The sequence below is a fragment of the Canis lupus genome, chromosome 28 (assembly GCF_003254725.2).
Source record: "Canis lupus dingo isolate Sandy chromosome 28, ASM325472v2, whole genome shotgun sequence".
NCBI classification, from domain to species: Eukaryota; Metazoa; Chordata; class Mammalia; order Carnivora; family Canidae; genus Canis; species Canis lupus.
This window is the reverse complement of record NC_064270.1, coordinates 11853078-11871082: the sequence shown is the minus strand read 5'-3', so window position 1 is coordinate 11871082 and position 18005 is coordinate 11853078. Positions and strand designations below refer to the sequence as shown.

The window sequence follows — 18005 nt, the reverse complement described above, 5'->3', positions numbered from 1 at the left end:
CCAGCATTGAGACAACAGAGATGTTCAGATTATATGAGGATTTTAAATCAGCCATCAAAAAAATATTTCAATGAGCAATTTCAAAAACTCTTGAAACAAATGAAGAAATAAACTCCACAAAGAAGTAGGAAGTCCTAAGAATGAAATAAAAGATATGAAGACTAGCCAAGTGGAAATGAAAATATGAAAAATGAAATAAAAGCTCAGTGGATGTGTTTAACAGAAAGAGGGAGGGATATTTTTAAAAATCAGTGAACTTGAAGATAGAATAATAGAAATTACCCAATCTGAACAATACAGAGAACATAGACTGGAAAAAATAAAATGAAATAATGAACAGAGTCTTAGGGATCTGCAGGATCAAAACAAAAGACCTAACACTTATGTAAAGAATTGTCTACCCAGCATTCTATATCCAGAAGAAAGGTCCTTCAGGAATAAGAGGGAAATCAAGACATTTTTAGATGAAGAAAAAATAAACTTTCTTGACAGAAGACCTACCTAAAAGAATGGCTAAAGTAAGTTTTCTAAAAAGAAAAGAACTAATAAAATATGGAAACGTGGAACATCAAGTAGGAAGAAAGAAAAACAGAAAGGTAAAATATGAATACATGAAATAGACTTTACTTCTCCTCTTGAGTTTCCTAAGTTATGTTTGATGGTTGAAGCAAAAGTTGTAACACTGGCTGCTGTGGTTGTCAATGTTATAGAGACAGAGTAATATCCTTCTCTTTTTAAATTTTTCATAAAACATTTTAAGGGAATAGAATCCGATATTCATAATTACTTATTTTACTTTAACTTCTTTCTCTTCTAATACATTCATATACCATTAAATTTTGCCTATTTTGTTAACAAAACAGAATATATAACATGATAACATTGCTCTAAAATAGTTGATATCAGTATTTTTATTATACTTATATACACACATACATATGTACATATATACAGACCTGTCTGCAATGATTTTCTCTGAATGTTGATTGATTAAAATGGCATATTGAGATTTGGTATGATTATTAAACTTCTTTGTGCTTTTTATTATCATGTTTAAGTTTTAAAATGAGTATGCATTTTATTACAGAATTATTATTATGTTTAAGAATTATGAATCAAAATAATACAGCAATTGAAAATAAACTATTTAAAGGAAAATTACAATTTTATTTTTAAATATTACTGACACTCAAATTGCACAATAATGCAAATACTAAAATTTAAAATATCCTACCAGAAATGCTTTCCTTGGGGCCTCAATTCACATTCTATGCACACAAAAACTGATTTTATGTTAACCACAGTCTTGAAATCTAATAGATTTCTCTCTCCCTCTCAACCTCTTTGTCCCTCTTAACACATATACACACATGCATGTGTGTACAAAGACATATATTCATGGTAAATAGTCTCTTTAAAGGCTTTATATGGCAAGAGCCTTTCCAGCCTTTCTTTTTAAATAAAGAAGTGGCATCTGTCATGAAAAGAATTATATTGATACAAGATTTTTATATAGGTATAGTCTACACAGTGAATATACTTCAAGGAAGTATAGCTCTCTGATACTGAATTTGCTGAGAATAAAAGTTAGGTACAGGAATTAAGATATATAAGATGATGGCAGATGTAGCAGAAGCAGCTTGGTGTGTGTGTCTGCATTTATGAACACTGGGTGTCTGGAAATAAGCAACCTCATGCAAAGTAGAGTTGAACCTCTGGTTTGCCTGTGTATGTGATGTATGTAAGTGAGGACGTGTGATTTCATTCACAGTAAGTGAGGACATGTGATTTCATTCACAGTAAGAATGCTTAAATAATCTAACTCAAACTAGCTGTCCCTCAAAATGAAAACTCAGATTTTCCCCAGAAACCTAAGGGAAAATGCTGAATATTGAGTTAAAAGGCTGCCACTTACTGATTTATGACAATTGACTCCCCTTCCAAAGAGCTAGATTCCCTGTTTCCTTGGTTATAAATAATTGCCCTGATCACTATTTTCATCCTGGGCTCAATTTGCCTAGATACAGAAAAATATGAATGATCTCTTTCCCTCATCTACTGTACTCACATGGCATTAGAATTCAGCCCCTTGTTGACAGTCATCCAGTCAATTCAAACTAAAATTAACTAGAGTTCTCCAGGTTATTCTTTTTGTTTTCATACCAGGGACCATTTACTTCATTTACTTTCAAGGTACACCTCTTTATTATGAACAGCTCTTCAAGATTTACTGGTGTAATGGAGTTTTGTTGTAACAAATACCTCTGCACTAATAAATATAACTCTAATTGCTTTAATAAACAAAACCCCAAATCTCAATTGTCTTAAACAATAGAAGTTTGTTTCTCACTAATGTCATGTCCAATGCTGATATACCTGATAGATGGCCTTATATGTGATCATTTCAGAACCCAGGCTTTTACCATCTTGTGACTTCTCCTTGGAGACTTTCCATTCATTTGGCAATGGGGAAAGAGACTATGTGAAAGATATGGCTTCATAATTTCTGCCCCAAAGTGATACACATCTCCATCAACTTGAGCCCTGAAGTGATGTATTACATCTGCTCACATTGCTTTGGCCCGATTAGTCTTTTAGGCCCCTCTCCTGTGACAATGGCACAGTAATAAGAGGTTTTGTCTAGGTAGCTGCTTCTTGACAAATAGCTCCCACTATATAGCTTGTGCTATAGAAGGAGAGCACAAAATTTTGGTGGTCAGTAAACTATCTCCACCATACCCAGGGGCGCAAGCCCAGGTGAATGTAAGGCTCAACTCATGTCCCCCCCTCCCCCCATTCTCTCAAAGATCACAGCCTGAATTGGTTGCTGTCTAACTACCTCAAACAGTTGTTTTATATATTTTGTCTTGGATTTTGAGTTGTCTATGACAAAAGGGTAATCCTTATACCAGCTATTCCATGGTGGCAGGAAGTAGAATTTGGTTTTAACCCAGCATTTCTTAAACCTATTTGACCATGGAGCCACTTTTCTTCGTATAACAGTTACTAAATGACTTTGAAAAACATTTTTGCAGAGTAAAGCTATACGACCTCCATTTCTTTACTTATAGCCCCAGGTTTTTGCTTTTGTTATTGTTTTGGTTTTGTTGCAATGTTTTGTTTTCTAGAAAAATTTGAGTTTATCTCAGTATTGTTTACCTGGTCAGGATGGCTGAAGGAAGCAAGACTAAAGATGGCTGGAAAACAATTGTACTGGATTACAGGGCAGATGAAGTAAACACAGTATTCTATAGCTCCAACACTGGCAGACCAGAGAGGGAAGAGTATTTGGTAATTATCACTTAGTACATAGAAGATCTTTTGGGATGCCTGGATGGCTCAGTGGTTGGGTGCCTGCCCTTGGCTCAGGGCATGATCCTGGGATCCGGGATCCAGTCCCTCCCGCGTCAGGCTCCCTGTGAGGAACCTGCTTCTCCCTCTGCCTGTGTCTTTGCCCCTCTCTCTCAGTCTGTGTCTCTCATGAATAAATAAATCTTAAAAAAAAAAAAAAAAAAAGATCTCTGGCTTTCTAGTTACTCTCTTTCTGTGAGCCACAGTTTGTAACCTGTAAAACAGGGAGTATTCTTGAGGATTAAATGAGACACCATATGTAAAATATCTAGCAAATAAGGAACTTAATACATATAAGGCTCCTTCTTCCTCTTTCTTTTTTTTTCCTTTAAAGATTTTATTTATTTATTCATGAGAGACACAGAGAGAGAGACAGAGACATAGGCAGAGGGAAAAGCAGGCTTGCTGTGGGGAGCCTGATGTGGGACTCCACCCAGGACCCCAGGATCACAACCTGAACCAAAGGCAGATGCTCACCCACTGAGCCACCCAGGTGCCCCCTCTTTCTTCTTTCTATGTTCTAGTTAGTAATATACTAACTTAATTATAGTTAAATTGGTTGTACAATTCTGCTACAATGACAATTATGTGAAAAGAGACCAGGGAAAAGATGAGATAACTGTATAGACAGCTCCCAATATACAAACATTGAGTTAAAAAGCACTGCACATTGAAGGTTAGGTTCTGATAACTTAGACCCTGCCATTCTTACTCTCAATGCCCCACAGTTAATTGGCCATGAAGCTAATGACTGAAGCTTTGAGCCCCTCACGTGTCTTGGCTCCTAGGAGTGCTGGGAGATGGTGAGAGTTGTGGGATGTTCTAGGTGGAAAGGGGTAGGGCAGGTTGCTATCAGGAAGCATTACTATGTAAACATTTCTGGCAAATTGCTGAAAGAGCTCTCAGGAAAAAAAAAGGGTTTGATTCTCAAAGTTTCTGGGTGTTTGTTTCAATTTCTTTTATCACTCTAAATGAGTATTTGCTTTTGTACCTAATTCTCTACTTTTGATTTCTTTTTCTTGAAGATGGTCCCACAAATTGTTTGAGAACTCAAACACATGGATCTGCTCCTGCCCACACTTTTGGTTCCATCACCTGCTACTATTCCAAAAAGTCCCAGAGGTGCTCTCCTCAGAGCCCACTCTGAAGGATGGAGCTGCAGATGGCTTTCCTACACCTCTCCTCTACCTGGCTTTCCTTAGAGCTCACCTCAACACTGCTAAGGTCAAGGCCCAGCTGTTTGAGCCTCTGCCAAAACATATCTCCGCATATCCTGGGTTTATGAGGGAGAATGACCTGGGCTCAAGGCTTAGGACCCAAAGTGTGCGAGGAATTAGGAGAGAGAAAAGGTCACATAAATGGGTCCCTTAGGACAGCAGTTGCACCTCAGGGCCCGTCTTTTGGCTTATTGTGGGTTAGCTTATTCAGGCACACATGCTTTTATTAAATATATTTTTTGAGTATTCATTATGTGTCTGTGGGATTGCCTGCAACCTTCACCTTTACTTGTACCATTTTTCAATGATAACGTTTTCCCAGAGTACAAAACTTTATAATTCCTGAAGACTTTAGTCAGCTGGGTGACTCCTGTATGGATTTATAGGAACTTGTTTAAGAAAGCTAAAGCACATCTATATTCTGTAGAATCTTTATTTAATTGGTAACAGTGTTCATTTCATCCAAGCTTTACCTGCCCAACATTGTCCAGAACAGGAGATAAGAAGATTGACCCATTACAAAGAAGATCAAGAATAAGGTAGCCTCAGAAAGAAAACCTAAAGGCAAGTGTGAAGTACAATGTGCTCAGCAGGAGCCCAGTGTGAGAGCCTTTGGAGGAGGGGCAAATACAAGGTATAAAGCTTTAGAGAGACTCAAGTTGGCCTCTCCAGAGTTTGGCTTCAAGGTGTCAGAATAGGTTTTATAGGTCAACAGAGTTGTTCTAATGATTATCCAAGTTTCTCCCCCTTCAGCTGGGAAGGCCCCAGTTTTATGGAATTACCTGCCCAGTCAGCAGGCTGGGTGTTAGAATTCTGAGCAGACTGCCCCTCCTCCCTGAAAGCAGCAGGCAGCAAAATAGGTCCGGAAATTCCTGTGCATTGGGAAGCCAGCACTAATGCAATTACCTGAAATAAAAGAAGGGGTCAGATAATAAGGGGCAAAGGTTTTTCCTTTTAACGTAGAGCCAGGTAAACAAAACCAGCTGTCCCTGGAGCCAACAAATTTTCCTCATTAAATGTTTTAAGAAGCTAATGGGCATAAGTAGCTACTTGTAGTACAATCCTGAAGACTGAATCTAGGGGCCTGGAGAAGGCAGAGTAGGAGGATCAGGGTTAAAACCTGGCGGACAGAGATTGAAAGGAGATGAGACCTGCCTCTGGCAGATGATCCTAAATGGACAAAATAGAATTAAAATAAGAGTAAGATGTTTTGACCTGGAGTCTTTAATGTCTCTTGTCAATATCCTTGTGGGATGGGCTTGAGAGTTAGCTGGTACAGTTTTAAGCTTAAAATAGGATCTCAAATGAGTTTTTTTAAAATAACCAATTATGGGAAATTTTATGTGCATTTACTATGAAAAATCTCTGAGAGGATATACAGCAAAATGTTAACAGTAGGTTTCTCTGAGTGTTGAGCTTATTGGTAATTTTTCATTTTCATATTTAGATTTTGCTTATGTACATTTTCTAATTTGTCTATAATGAACATTTATTTCTTTTATAATAAATAAATAATGGGCAAAATTTTAAATAAGATGAAAAGTCTTAAACCAGAAATAAACATTAAGGAGGGCAAGAAAGTTTGTGAAGGAATTGGTAAGAGGTTTTAGTAACTTTGTATAGTCTGCTATGTTTGCCACCTCCCCAGATGTGTGCTTGATATGACCTGCCAATCTAGAGGCCAGCAGAGGAAGGAATAATGGTTGTTGGTAGTAAGCCAAACAGGCTATTTGTCCACACACAAAGGTTTTGACCTCATTGCATTTGTAATAGTTCCCAGAAATGTTATTTCTACACAGCCTCTCTTGGCTTCAGCTGTACGTTAAACAACACAGCCACTTGTGGTTTGATCCTAAGAGATGCTGAAAATTCAAGAGAACTTGGAGGAGGATTATGATTTATATAAAAGTGTCAGTCTTAGTGTTTGGAGAACCAACTATTCTGCCAAGGTTTATGTGAAATATGCCGAAGCACCATGAATTGATGGATTTGCCTTCTCTCTCTTCTTACTTTTTTTCTTTCTCAATCCTTACTTTCTTTTCTCATTTATTTGGTCTTCTGACACTTTTGTAGCCATTACTAAATTAACTAACTCTTTGGAAAGATTGCTTAATGTCTGAAAATCATCTTTATCCTCCCAATGAGAAAGACGAAAGAGCGTTGCCCCCAGGTCACTGGACAGTTAACTGGAATATAGTACTGTTTCCTTTTACCCAACCTTGGTTAGAAATCACCATCTTTATCATTTTTAATGATACATTCAATGATATATTCTTTCCAAATGGTTATGGTAGACCATTCCACTTCCGTGTCCAAATCTGTACAATATAGCTGGCCACAGGCACTCACTACCAGTGGAATTTTTCAAATAACTACTGATTATCAACACTGAATGTTTTTCTTCAATGTGTCACATTTATGAAGGGTAAATGTAGCAAGCTAATTATCCAAGGGTACCAAAGAAAAAGGCTTAGGTATTATCAGACTTACATATGGTTAAATTGGCCCCTCTCTTAAAAGTGACACTAAATTCTGAGGTGCCAAAGTTCATATTTCCGTAGTACAATATATAGGTGGATTTAAGATTGCAGATTAATGTTGCTGAAACGTCTCAGTATGATATGGGGATTCCTTTGACATCCAAATGTGAATTTGACTCAGATTGAGGTTATTAAAATGAGTGAGGAAAGAAAGGATTCTTAGCTGGGTCATATGTAGAGGTAATGCCCATGGCCATATTTGGCAAGCATTTTAGAAGGTTTCTGACATCTCTGTTAAGTTCTCCTATCTTCTTGGAGAAGTCATCTATAGCTGTAGATTCATCTATTACTTATAAGCTGATAACCCAGCTATTTTCCTATCTCAACTTTTATCTGTACTTCCTTCTCATTTCTCCAACTATCTGTTATATATTTCCTCCTTGATGTTCTTTGTGTCCTTGATATCTCAAATAGAATTGTTCATCTCCTTTGACAAATTAAAGCCTAGTCTAACTAACCCACATGCTCATCCACTGAGCCACCCAAGTGCCCCCCTCTTTCTACATCTTCTGGGCATCAGTATTTTCCAAGATATTCTCTCTCACAAGCTCTTGGTCATCACAGATTCCCTTCCTCTTTCTCTTACAGACTATAGAAGCCTTATTTTATTAGTTCTTCCTTCACAGGCTCTCACTTTTACTTCATGACCCTGATCCCTTCCTGCATGCACTATTGAGATAAGATAACCTTGTCACACTGGTTTCCTGCCCAGAGTTCTCCTCTGCTCCATTCTAATTCATAATCCACAGAAATAGCCTGAGACCAACTGAGAATGATTGAATACAGCTTGTTAGGTAAAAAGTGGGGCCAAAAATAGGCTCTAAAAAGCTTAAGCCAAAGTTTTTATTGGAATTCCTCTCCCATATGTCACATGAAAGAGGAATTGGATGATTTCTTGGTCCAAGAAAACAACCATTGAGTGGACAGTAAGAGGGAGCAAATTTTAGACTCATTAGAAGAGCTTTCCATGGATTCAAGCTGTAGTACAGTGGAACAGTACAAGTAGTATATGAGAATGGGTTCTTTGTCCTAGATAATCACTTCTCAGTCATGTTGTAACAAGCTTACATGCTTTAGACTACGTTGCCCTTCAGCTGTTTTCAAATTCCAAATTTTTGCAACAGAAACACAGCTCTTTCCATCTGTCCATCTGCCTCCCACCTACTGGGAATCCAGAGTCTATTCTTGCTGTCCCATACTTCCCTCATTCCAAATCTTACAGTGAATGAATGAACATGCTCTCCTTCAGGATGTTCCCCTGCTGACATCATCCCATGGCTTTTTCAGTCTAGGTTGTTGCTACTTTGGGCCCTTTATATAACCTGAAGGGTAAATTTGCTTATTGGATATCTTTTATGTGCCCAGATCTATCTCCAGCATTTTTCCTAATTTGACTAATACAGTGTACCCTGAATACTGTGGGTTTGAGGTTCTTTTTTAATCAACTTCAAAGCTGGGGAAACCTAATATCTTATAAGTGGTAGGTGACAAAGCTGAAACTGAACCAGGGTTTTCTAACTCCAAGTTCTGAGTTCTGGAGAAAAGAGACAAAAGGAAGGAATGGAGGAATAAAAGGCCCCTCAACTAAGGAGAGTGCAGGATAGGAAGGATGTTCACAAGGAACCCTACATATTGAAAAAGTACATCTGGCATTTTTATCTCAGTAAGTATTAAAGTATACATGTTGCCAGCAAAACTTATAAATTCTGATGTTTAAAGTAGCTATTGGGAGCTAACAAAGAGAAAAGTGGTAACTATAATATATTTGATTAAAACATAAAAGAACACTAATTATAGTGCATTTTTATTATGTGCCTAGTAATCATGTAATATAGTAACAAGTATTTATATCCTTCAGTGTGTATTAGGTTAGCATTGCATGAATTATTAATTTTATCATTATTATGTTTTGGTATACCTAGCTTCTATATAGCAAGCTATCTAATCACATTTTTTAAAAAATCAGAAATGCTAATAGTGAAGTACTAATAGGATGAGTTTGGAGTGGTAAGTAAAAGGCACAGACATGCCCAGCACCGTGTGTTGCCATAATAAATGTTTATTTGATCTGAGTCTAGCATCTGTACCAGGAATGAAATGAAAAGTCATGTCATTATTTTGTTTTATTCCCTAATATAAGTAACCACCAAAACTTTCAAAATCACATACCCTTTGATATAGTAATTCCACTTTTAGGATTCTAGACTCACACATAATTTAATCAACCATCCCCTATTGTCTATGATTCCATATTTGTGAACTGAAAATGAAATTAGAAGAGAACTAAGAGTTGTTGAATGCCCAACACTTTAGATTTACTTGCTTAATCATCAGTTAATCCTGGGAAGTAGATGTTACCTCTTTTAAGAATAAGAAAACTGTGGTTCCTGGGTGGTTCAGTTAGTTGAGCTTCCAACTCTTGATTTCAGCCCCAAGCCATAGTCTCAGAGTTGTGAGATCAAGCCCTGCATCACACTCCACACTTAGTGCAGAGTCTGCTGGAGATTCTGTCTCTCCCTCTCCCTTTGCTCCTTCCCCCGCCCATTTCTTTGTCTCTGCTTTCTCTCTCTTTCTCAAATAAATAAATGAATCTTTAAAAAAAGAATAAGATAAGAACTCCTGGGTAGTTCAGTCGATAAAGTGGCTGACTTGATTTCAGCTCAGGTCATGGTCTCAGGGTTGTGAGATCAAGTCCAATGTCAGGCTCCTCACTCAGTGTGAAGTCTGCTTGGGATTCTTACCCTTTCCCTCTCCCTCTAATGCTCTCTCTCTCTCTCTCTTAAATAAATAAGTAAATAAAATCTTTAAAAAAAATTTTTAGCCATTATACTACACATATTGGTATGGGGATTTGACATTAAAAGAATTTTCACATAGTTCTTTTTTAAAGTTTTTTTTTAATTTTTACTTATTTATGATAGTCACAGAGAGAGAGAGAGAGAGGCAGAGACACAGGCAGAGGGAGAAGCAGGCTCCATGCACCGGGAGCCCGACGTGGGATTCGATCCCGGGTCTCCAGGATCACGCCCTGGGCCAAAGGCAGGCGCTAAACCGCTGCGCCACCCAGGAATCCCCATAGTTCTTTTTTAAAAAAGATTTTATTTATTTATTCATGAGAGACACACAGAGAGAGAGAGAGAGTCAGAGACATAGGCAGAGGGAGAAGAAGGCTCCATGCAGGAAGCCTGAGCCCAATGTGGGACTTGATCCCAGAATTCCTGGATCATGCCCTGAGCCGAAGGCAGATGCTCAACCACTGAGCCACCCAGGCGTCCCCACATAGTTCTATAATATGTACTGATAGGTTGGTGTCTTATTAAAAATGAAATAGTCTATCATTAGCCATCAGCTGAGGAGACTTGAGTGGGTTGGTAAAGGCACCCGGGAGTCATAGGCATTTATTTTAATTCAACTGATTTAATCAGAAAGTTTGTAAAGATGGGGGAGGATTTGAGATGATAAAGGTCACCTAAACCTGGAAAGAGTCTCCGCTTAGTCTTAGAGTAAGGATTCACAAAGCTGGATGGGCCTGTTTTGGTCAAATGTTCACAACATTGTATCAGCACAACTTGATGTTACACTTAAGCAACCTAACAAAACCCACACCACCACAGCCAGTAAATGCTGAACTTGTTATTATTTTTAGGAGAGAGCTCCTAGACTTAATCTAATTTTTTGTTTGTTCATTTATTCATCCATTCATTTATTCTGGAGGTGGTAGGAGAAGATTGACTGTAAGGTGAACTGGAGATGAAACCTTTGAGACCTACTCACTACACTAACTCAGATTTTTGTGGTTATGATTTGCTTTCTCATTGAAAGGTGTGGAAACCTATAAAAATACTTGAATATTCTTTCTAAATCTCTCAAATACCTTCATTACTTTAAGGTTGGGGTAGGGGTGGTATGGGACGGGTGTTAAATAACTCTTCCTAAGGGAAAAAAAGTAAGCTTTTCCCCATTACTTACTTTGTATTACAGATTCCTGTCAGCTCCTATAGAGCAAGCAATGCAGTTTCATGTGACAATGGTTGAAAAAAAATCACAATATAGGCCATAAATGGAGGTAGAAATGAAGAAGATACAAAAGCATATTACTTGTTTGAAAAGCACCCAGGATCAAAACTTCTTAAGATGTAAAAGCCCAGGTGAACTCTGAGCTGTTTCTTCAGGCAACAGAGACCTCTGGCTAGCAAAGTATATTGGTAGTCTCCTCAAGATTTTACCTGATTCTTATTTTATTTTTATTCCAGTTGCTACATTGATGGCCGAGTGGTCAAGGTGATGGACTTCCTGAAAACTCGCCTGTTAGACACACTCTCTGACCAGATTAGGAAAATTCAGAAAGTGAGTAAAAGTCCCCTGGGATGAAGGAATGAGTTTGGGGATAAGGCAAGGAAAAGGTCTCTGGTCCCAGCTGGATGTCAGCCCTTTGGGAACCAGGGTAGAAAAAGAGTATAGTCCAAAGCTCCCTTTCACAGCTGATGGTTGTTTTTTATTGTTTTTCAAATTGAGAACCGTTTGAATGGGCTATTTCCGGGTTTAAAAGCTTCTATATTTTAATAACAACTATTTTGTGCTAGTTTGCTTCTAAATTGTGAGTTTCATAAGAGAAGGGTAGGTTTACTTTGTTTTCTTTTTGCAAGGGTTTATTTGGAGCTAGTTTAAGGAAAGAATGATTATATTTATTCAGTGAAATTCTGGTCTGGGGCATCAGCCATGTTTAAACTATTCTAAAAAGTGTTAAATAGCTACACCATATTTATACTATTCCTAGGTGTCTTAGAATCTGTCAACTAACATCTTACTTTTGTAGAAATGTGGGAGAAACTATATTATATTAAGCAGTTGCATGTAGGTCCCATTAGCAAAACACCTTTGGTCAACAATTCTCAAACTTGAGTGCAATCAAAATCATCAGATGTCGCTCATAAAGTTTGCAAAATCACTCCTGATGTTCTGATTTAGTATGTCTAGAGCGGATCCCAGACAGCTCTATTTTTAGAAATCATGTGTCAAGTGATTCTACTGAATGCAAATCACATTTTGAAATAAAATGGATTAGTTAATTTTGAATTGTGATGATCTTATGTCTGTAATTTCCACCTGCCTCTACAAAATGATATCCCATCTTTTGTTGCTTAGTCAGGACAGTTTTCTAGGAAAGGGGGACATTTTGAACACTCACCTATGTCTTGAGCAATTTAAACAAGTCTTTGCAGAAAAATTGCAAAGGGTAGATCCCCATTAATATGGAATTAATGAATAAATGAATGGACAAGTGAATAAATGGATCATGTATAAAATGTGCTGTGAAAGAAAATCATATTTGGAGTAATCATAAAAAAGCACTCTTGATTGGTAAAGCGGTACCTTTTTGTATTCAAACCAATGTCCTGCTCAGATTACAAAAGCTTTTTGAGTCCCCATGTTCTCAAAGAGTATTAGCAGCTGGGAAGCCTTAGGACTTCTGGACTCCTGCATCCCAGTTTGATCCCTCTGGGGATCAGGTGCATTGGTCAGCATCCTTATCTGTCACTGCCTCCTACCAGGCAAAGTCTGGGAGAACTAAATAATTTGAAATATCTCTGCCAGTCTCTGTTTGACATTCATTTAGTTTTTAATATTAATTATTTCATATATACTGAGAACTTAGCAAGTACCAGGCAAAGTGCCAGGTGCTGGGGATACAAAACAGAATAAGGCATGGTCTCTGCCCTCAAGGAACTCACAGTTTTAAAGTTTAACAGTTGATTTAAGCAGGCTGAAAAACATCACTTACGGTAGTTGAATATCAACCTATTGAACAATGTAAAGCACTTTATGCTAATCTGATATTTAGGTATCATTTTTTAGAAGGAGGGAGGAAATTTCTTTCATTCATCATTCATTTGTTTTTCCAACCAACAGATATTTACTGAGTATATACTAGGTTCCAGGCACTATGCTAAATGCTTGTATTACAACAGTGTAGAAGATAGACAAGTCCCTGTATTTTTGACTTTTCTGATTTCAAATTGAATGACCTGATCAAGGGCTGCCATTGGAAATAAAATAATTTAGTGGTATCATGGCACTGAGAGTAAAAGTTCTAGCTGTGCTCATTACTTATTTAAGTAAAACATATAATTTTAGGTCAGAACTAGACAAAGGCATTGGGAGTCATGTTCTTCCCTTTCTCCACACTACCCACCTCCCTCCACCACTGAATACTTCTTAACCACCACAGAATATTCAAAGACTGAAATAAGTGGCTAAGCTCATCTTCTAATTTGTCCAGGCAGAGCCAAAGAACCTTAAAGAAAATGGCTCAAACCCCATGCACAACTGAGGTTCAGATTCAGACCTTTTAACATGCCTACTGGACTTGGAATGGAGGGCCAAGTGCAATTGCAGGGAGGAATAGTGAGTCTTTTTTTTTTTAAGATTGTATTTATTTATTCATGAAAGACACACAGAGAGAGGCAGAGACATAGGCAGAGGGAGAAGCAGGCTCCCTGCCTGGAGCCTGATGTGGGACTCAGTCCCTGAATCCCAGGATCACACCTTTAGCCAAAGGCTCAACTGCTGAGCCACCCAGGCATCCTAGGAACAGTGACTCTTTAAGAGAAATGACCTTTATGAAGAAGTACCTGGCAGGGGACAGTTAGAATTAGCAGTAGGATCTGATCTTACCTTTGGGTGTTGCAGATAGAACATGCCAGAGGTCTCCTCAGGCCTAGGTTTCTGTTCTGGTTATGACTTCCTATACAACAAATTACCCCAAAACTTAGTGACATTAAACAACTATTTACCACGCCCTTGGATTGTATGTGTCAGGAATCCCCACTGGGAGCTATGGGGATGGCTCATCTTTGCTCCATGATGTCTGAAGCTTCAGTTGGAAGACTTAAAGGCTGGGATGACTCAAAGGCTGGTGACTGGAATCACAAGACTTGTTCATTCACAGGTCTGGCAGCTGATGTCAGCTGTCAGCTTGCACCGTTATTGGGCTGATAACTGGAATACCAACACATGAACTTTCTACGTAGCCTGGGTTTCCTTCCAAGGTTCAAAAGTCAGATGCCCAAGGACAAGAGTCAGGTGGAAGCTGTACCACCTTTTCTAACCTACCCTCAAAAGTCCAGGGACACCTGGGTGGCTCAATGGTTGAGCATCTGTTTTTGGCTCAGGTTGTGATACTGGGGTCCTGAGATCGAGTCCCACATCAAGCTCCCCTCAGTGAGTCTGCTTCTTCCTCTGCCTATGTCTCTGCCTCTCTCTGTGTGTCTCTCATGAATAAATAAATAAAAACCTTAAAAAAAAAGTCAGAGGGCTTCACTTCACCCGCAGTCTAGTCCTTGAGATAGTCATCAAGACCAATGGAGAGTCAAGGAGAGAAGAAATAAACTCCTTTTGATTAGCAAGACTCTGGAAGAGCATTTAGGACCAGAATGATTTTTACAGTCATCTTTGAAAATACTGTCTGCCACAGTTTCATCCTCCCTATATCATTTAGTAGCCCTTCCATCATTTTCCTGTCTAGTTTTCTTTTTTCAACTCTTCTTTACAAAGCTCTTGCCAGATATTGCCTTAAATGGGTATCTGCTGGAGTTGTTGCTGGATTATAGATTCCCTGGGATTTGATTTATGGGTAGGCTTTCCATTGGCTGCACAGCCTGGACACCCAGTTGCTAAGGCCTCCAGGATGAGAATCTCTCTTACCACAGCCAGGATGTGCTAGGCACCAGTCTGCTCTGGGGAGATGGGGACTGGGAAACGAGAGAAAGTTCACCATGTTTTGCCAGTTAAAAAATTACTTTGACTATTTCTGAGGTCCTCTGTGGGTGAGAGGATGGTCCGGGGAATTAGAGTCCAAGGTATATACTGGGATAGACTGGCCAAACTTCTTTTCTACAAGCTTCCAAACCAGTTTAGAGATGGACCAAATAAGATTTTAAAATGTATATATCTAGAAACCTCATCCAAAAGCTAAAAGTAGAATCTTTGTTTCTACTCTATTTTGAAAATCTCACAGAAATTATGATGATCCCCCTTAGACCTACAGTGATAGAAAAAGTACAGATTTCCTACCAAAATCAATTCATGAAGGAGTGGTTAGATAAATCAGTGTTAAGACTGTTTTTGATTAAGAGATAGAATACAGGATTTGAAGTCTGATGGCTTGGGTTGGAGCTCAGGCTTAGCTGTGTAACCTTCGGTTATTCACTTAACCTCTCTAACTTTGTTTCTTTATCTGTAAAATGAGGGAGCTAAGAATACGATCATCTTTCTCTTTTACAGAGATTAGAAAAGTCACATGAGCCCCTGTCTTGTTAATTGCTATTGAATGCTAGTACTTATTGCTATTATTATTGTTTTTTCAATTATTATAGTTTATTTCTTTTCTTTTTATTTTTATTCCAGTATAAATATGGAACACTTTACAAATTTGCATGTCATCCTTTTGCCGGAGCCATGCTTCTTTGTTTCATTCCAATTTTAGTGTATGTGCTGCTGAAGCAAGCACTGTTATAGTTATTTTTAATAATAATTTATATGACTGGAAAAGCTTCCTGCTACCTTTATCCTCAACTTGTTCTTTGCTTTTTTCCTCTTTCCTCTTTCTTTGAACCCTGGGGAATATGGTAGGTGATATTTTTGGCATCTGAAAGGCAGTGACTCAATTGCTAAAAACAGCTGCGATTTTCGAATTTGGACTGCCACGTAAAGAAGAATTCTGAGATTTCTGAGCAGTGGGCAAATTCTGGTTATATGAAAATCTACATTATGTGTTTGAAAGCCAGAAAGAGACAATGTTTAAACAAGCCACCCCTTTGGATGATCTACACATTCTCTCCCTTCCGTTAGAATAAGGATAATCATCTGTACTTTGGGAGATGAGTCAGGGGAAAGAGTTGAAAGTCTAACAATGTAAGCAAGAGTCAGATGGGAAAGTGAGAGATGTTTAGGATGCAGTGCAGATGGTATAGTGTGGATACCTGGGATGACTCCAAAACAATGACATAAGAACCAAGAGGAACCCCTTTGGCTTAAGTCACTTGGACTCTATGATTTGTGTCTTCATCTCCTAGAGGAATCAGAGGAGGAAATAACACTTTTTGATATTATTTTCAGCTATTCAATAAGCATAGGAAGGAGTTGGTGAAATCCTAGTCATAAGGAAAGTAGTTCCAAAAGTACTATCCATACGATTGCATTTTGAATACTAAATAAACTGAACAATTGGCTTCCCCAATATTTGAAAAATTTCTTCCTTCTCTCTTCCTTTCTTTCCTTCACTTATCAACTGTTTATAACATTCTTAGTATTTTCCAGACCCCTGAGGATAAAATGGTGAGCAAGACTTGCATGATGGTGGTCCTCATAGATCTTGTGGTCTAGTGGAAAAACAGTTAATGAAGCAAGCCATGAAAAGTGTGATGACTTTTATAATAGGGATGTATAGGGAGATCTATGAAGGCTCACATCCACTCCATGTGAGCCCATGATGGAAATATCTACCTTCATGTATAAAAGAAGGGAAAGCAGGGAGATCCTTCCAGAGGAAGTGACATTTAGGTCAATACCTAAAGGACAGACACCTTCTAATTTATTCAGTTTCGAGGATGAGAACAGAGGACTAGCAGTGTTAAATATATATGGTGGAGAGAATGGTTTATATGATTCATATTAGGACCATGATTGTTCTTTTGTTAATATCATCATTGCTTACGATTTTTTAAAAAATATTTTATTACTTTGAGAGAGAGAAAGCACAAGCAAGAGAAATCACAGGCAAGGAGGGGGCAGAAGGAGAAGCAGACTGCCCCAGGCTCGATCCCAGGACCCTGAGACCATGACTGAGCCAAAGGCAGATGCTTAACTTACTGAGCCACCCAGGCACCCCTATTGCTTACGATTGATTACAATATTTAATAAAGATGAACTCTTTTGAGGCTTCTTTTTCCAGTATATGTTAGTTACAGGATCAAGGAAGTAGGTAAGGCAGAAGAATTTTTAATCCTTTTGAAGTAATTAATAGGTCAAAAAAGACCTATTTGGTCTCAACCAACCTTCTGGTTTGAGCCTCTTAGGACATTAAAGGGGAAGGGGATAAAAAATAGCAGCTATTCTTGAGGATCATAGAATAGCTAGCAGCCCAACTAAGGAAAAATGGGGACAATGATAACGTTAATCTTCTCTGAATGAAGAAAACTGGAAAATGAGAATGACATTACTAGGGTAAGAACAGTAGCATCACCACAAAAATCAGTGTTTGGCTCTTCTATTCATTGAGCAATGTTAAAGGCTCGTTTCTGTGTGCCAGTACCTATTTACCATAATGCCTATCATTTGGCAGGGTCTTAATAAATGTTAGTGGGAGGAGAACAGACAGGAAAGGGAAGGTAAATGAGCAAAGCAAAATAGTGGAAGTGTAAGAGAAGTAGTGTCTTTGTCTCATTCACATTTGGATCTGCTATCTCAGCTGTTCGCATGCAGAAGAACCTAATCTGCTGCTAACTGTGTAGCATAGTGCTGAATAGTTGGAAATTGATTTAGGCAGCCATAAATGGGCTGTGCCTACATGTAGGCAGAGTAGGAGAGTGTCTTCTGGGTATGTGTTTAGGGGCGAATGAAGAAGAGTTTCTTTGTGGTTCAAAATAATATTTCAGTCTGTTTGCTAATGCCAGATATTTCATTTGAAAAAAATAACCTCTCATTCTATATTAGGAGGAGGATGCAAAATATAAAAAAAACTCAGAAGAGTTAAATCACACTGGTTCAAAGTCACACTAAGGTGTTAATATCAAACAGAAATCCTTTCCCAAGAGCAGCTTTTGATGGAGAGGAGGAGAAACAGGGGACAAGGATGTACTCAGAAGAGGCAGAGTACCAAACACAAACAGTGCCACAG

General features: G+C 38.3%; 1 protein-coding gene, 1 long non-coding RNA gene and 1 other non-coding gene across 5 annotated transcripts in view; 1 reads left to right on the top strand and 2 right to left on the bottom strand.

The window, feature by feature from the left end:
• HPSE2 (heparanase 2 (inactive)) overlaps positions 1-18005 on the top strand; it is a 631399-nt gene that overhangs the window by 465102 nt on the left and 148292 nt on the right. For all 3 annotated transcript variants that reach the window (XR_004810045.2, XM_025466850.3, XM_049102998.1), the window contains exon 7: positions 11362-11455. Coding sequence is in view for 2 of the 3 variants with exons in the window: in XM_025466850.3 (XP_025322635.1) it covers positions 11362-11455 (94 nt within the window). In the remaining variant the exon portion in view is untranslated. The remainder of the gene's footprint in view (positions 1-11361; positions 11456-18005) is intronic.
• Positions 1-18005, bottom strand: part of LOC112672171 (uncharacterized) — a 51230-nt gene that overhangs the window by 27312 nt on the left and 5913 nt on the right. Inside the window, exon 2 of the long non-coding RNA XR_003144086.3 lies at positions 5351-5474. This is a non-coding gene — a long non-coding RNA (uncharacterized LOC112672171). The remainder of the gene's footprint in view (positions 1-5350; positions 5475-18005) is intronic.
• Positions 15516-15617, bottom strand: LOC112672670 (U6 spliceosomal RNA). The gene has a single exon (XR_003144408.1). It is a non-coding gene; the product is annotated as a U6 spliceosomal RNA (small nuclear RNA).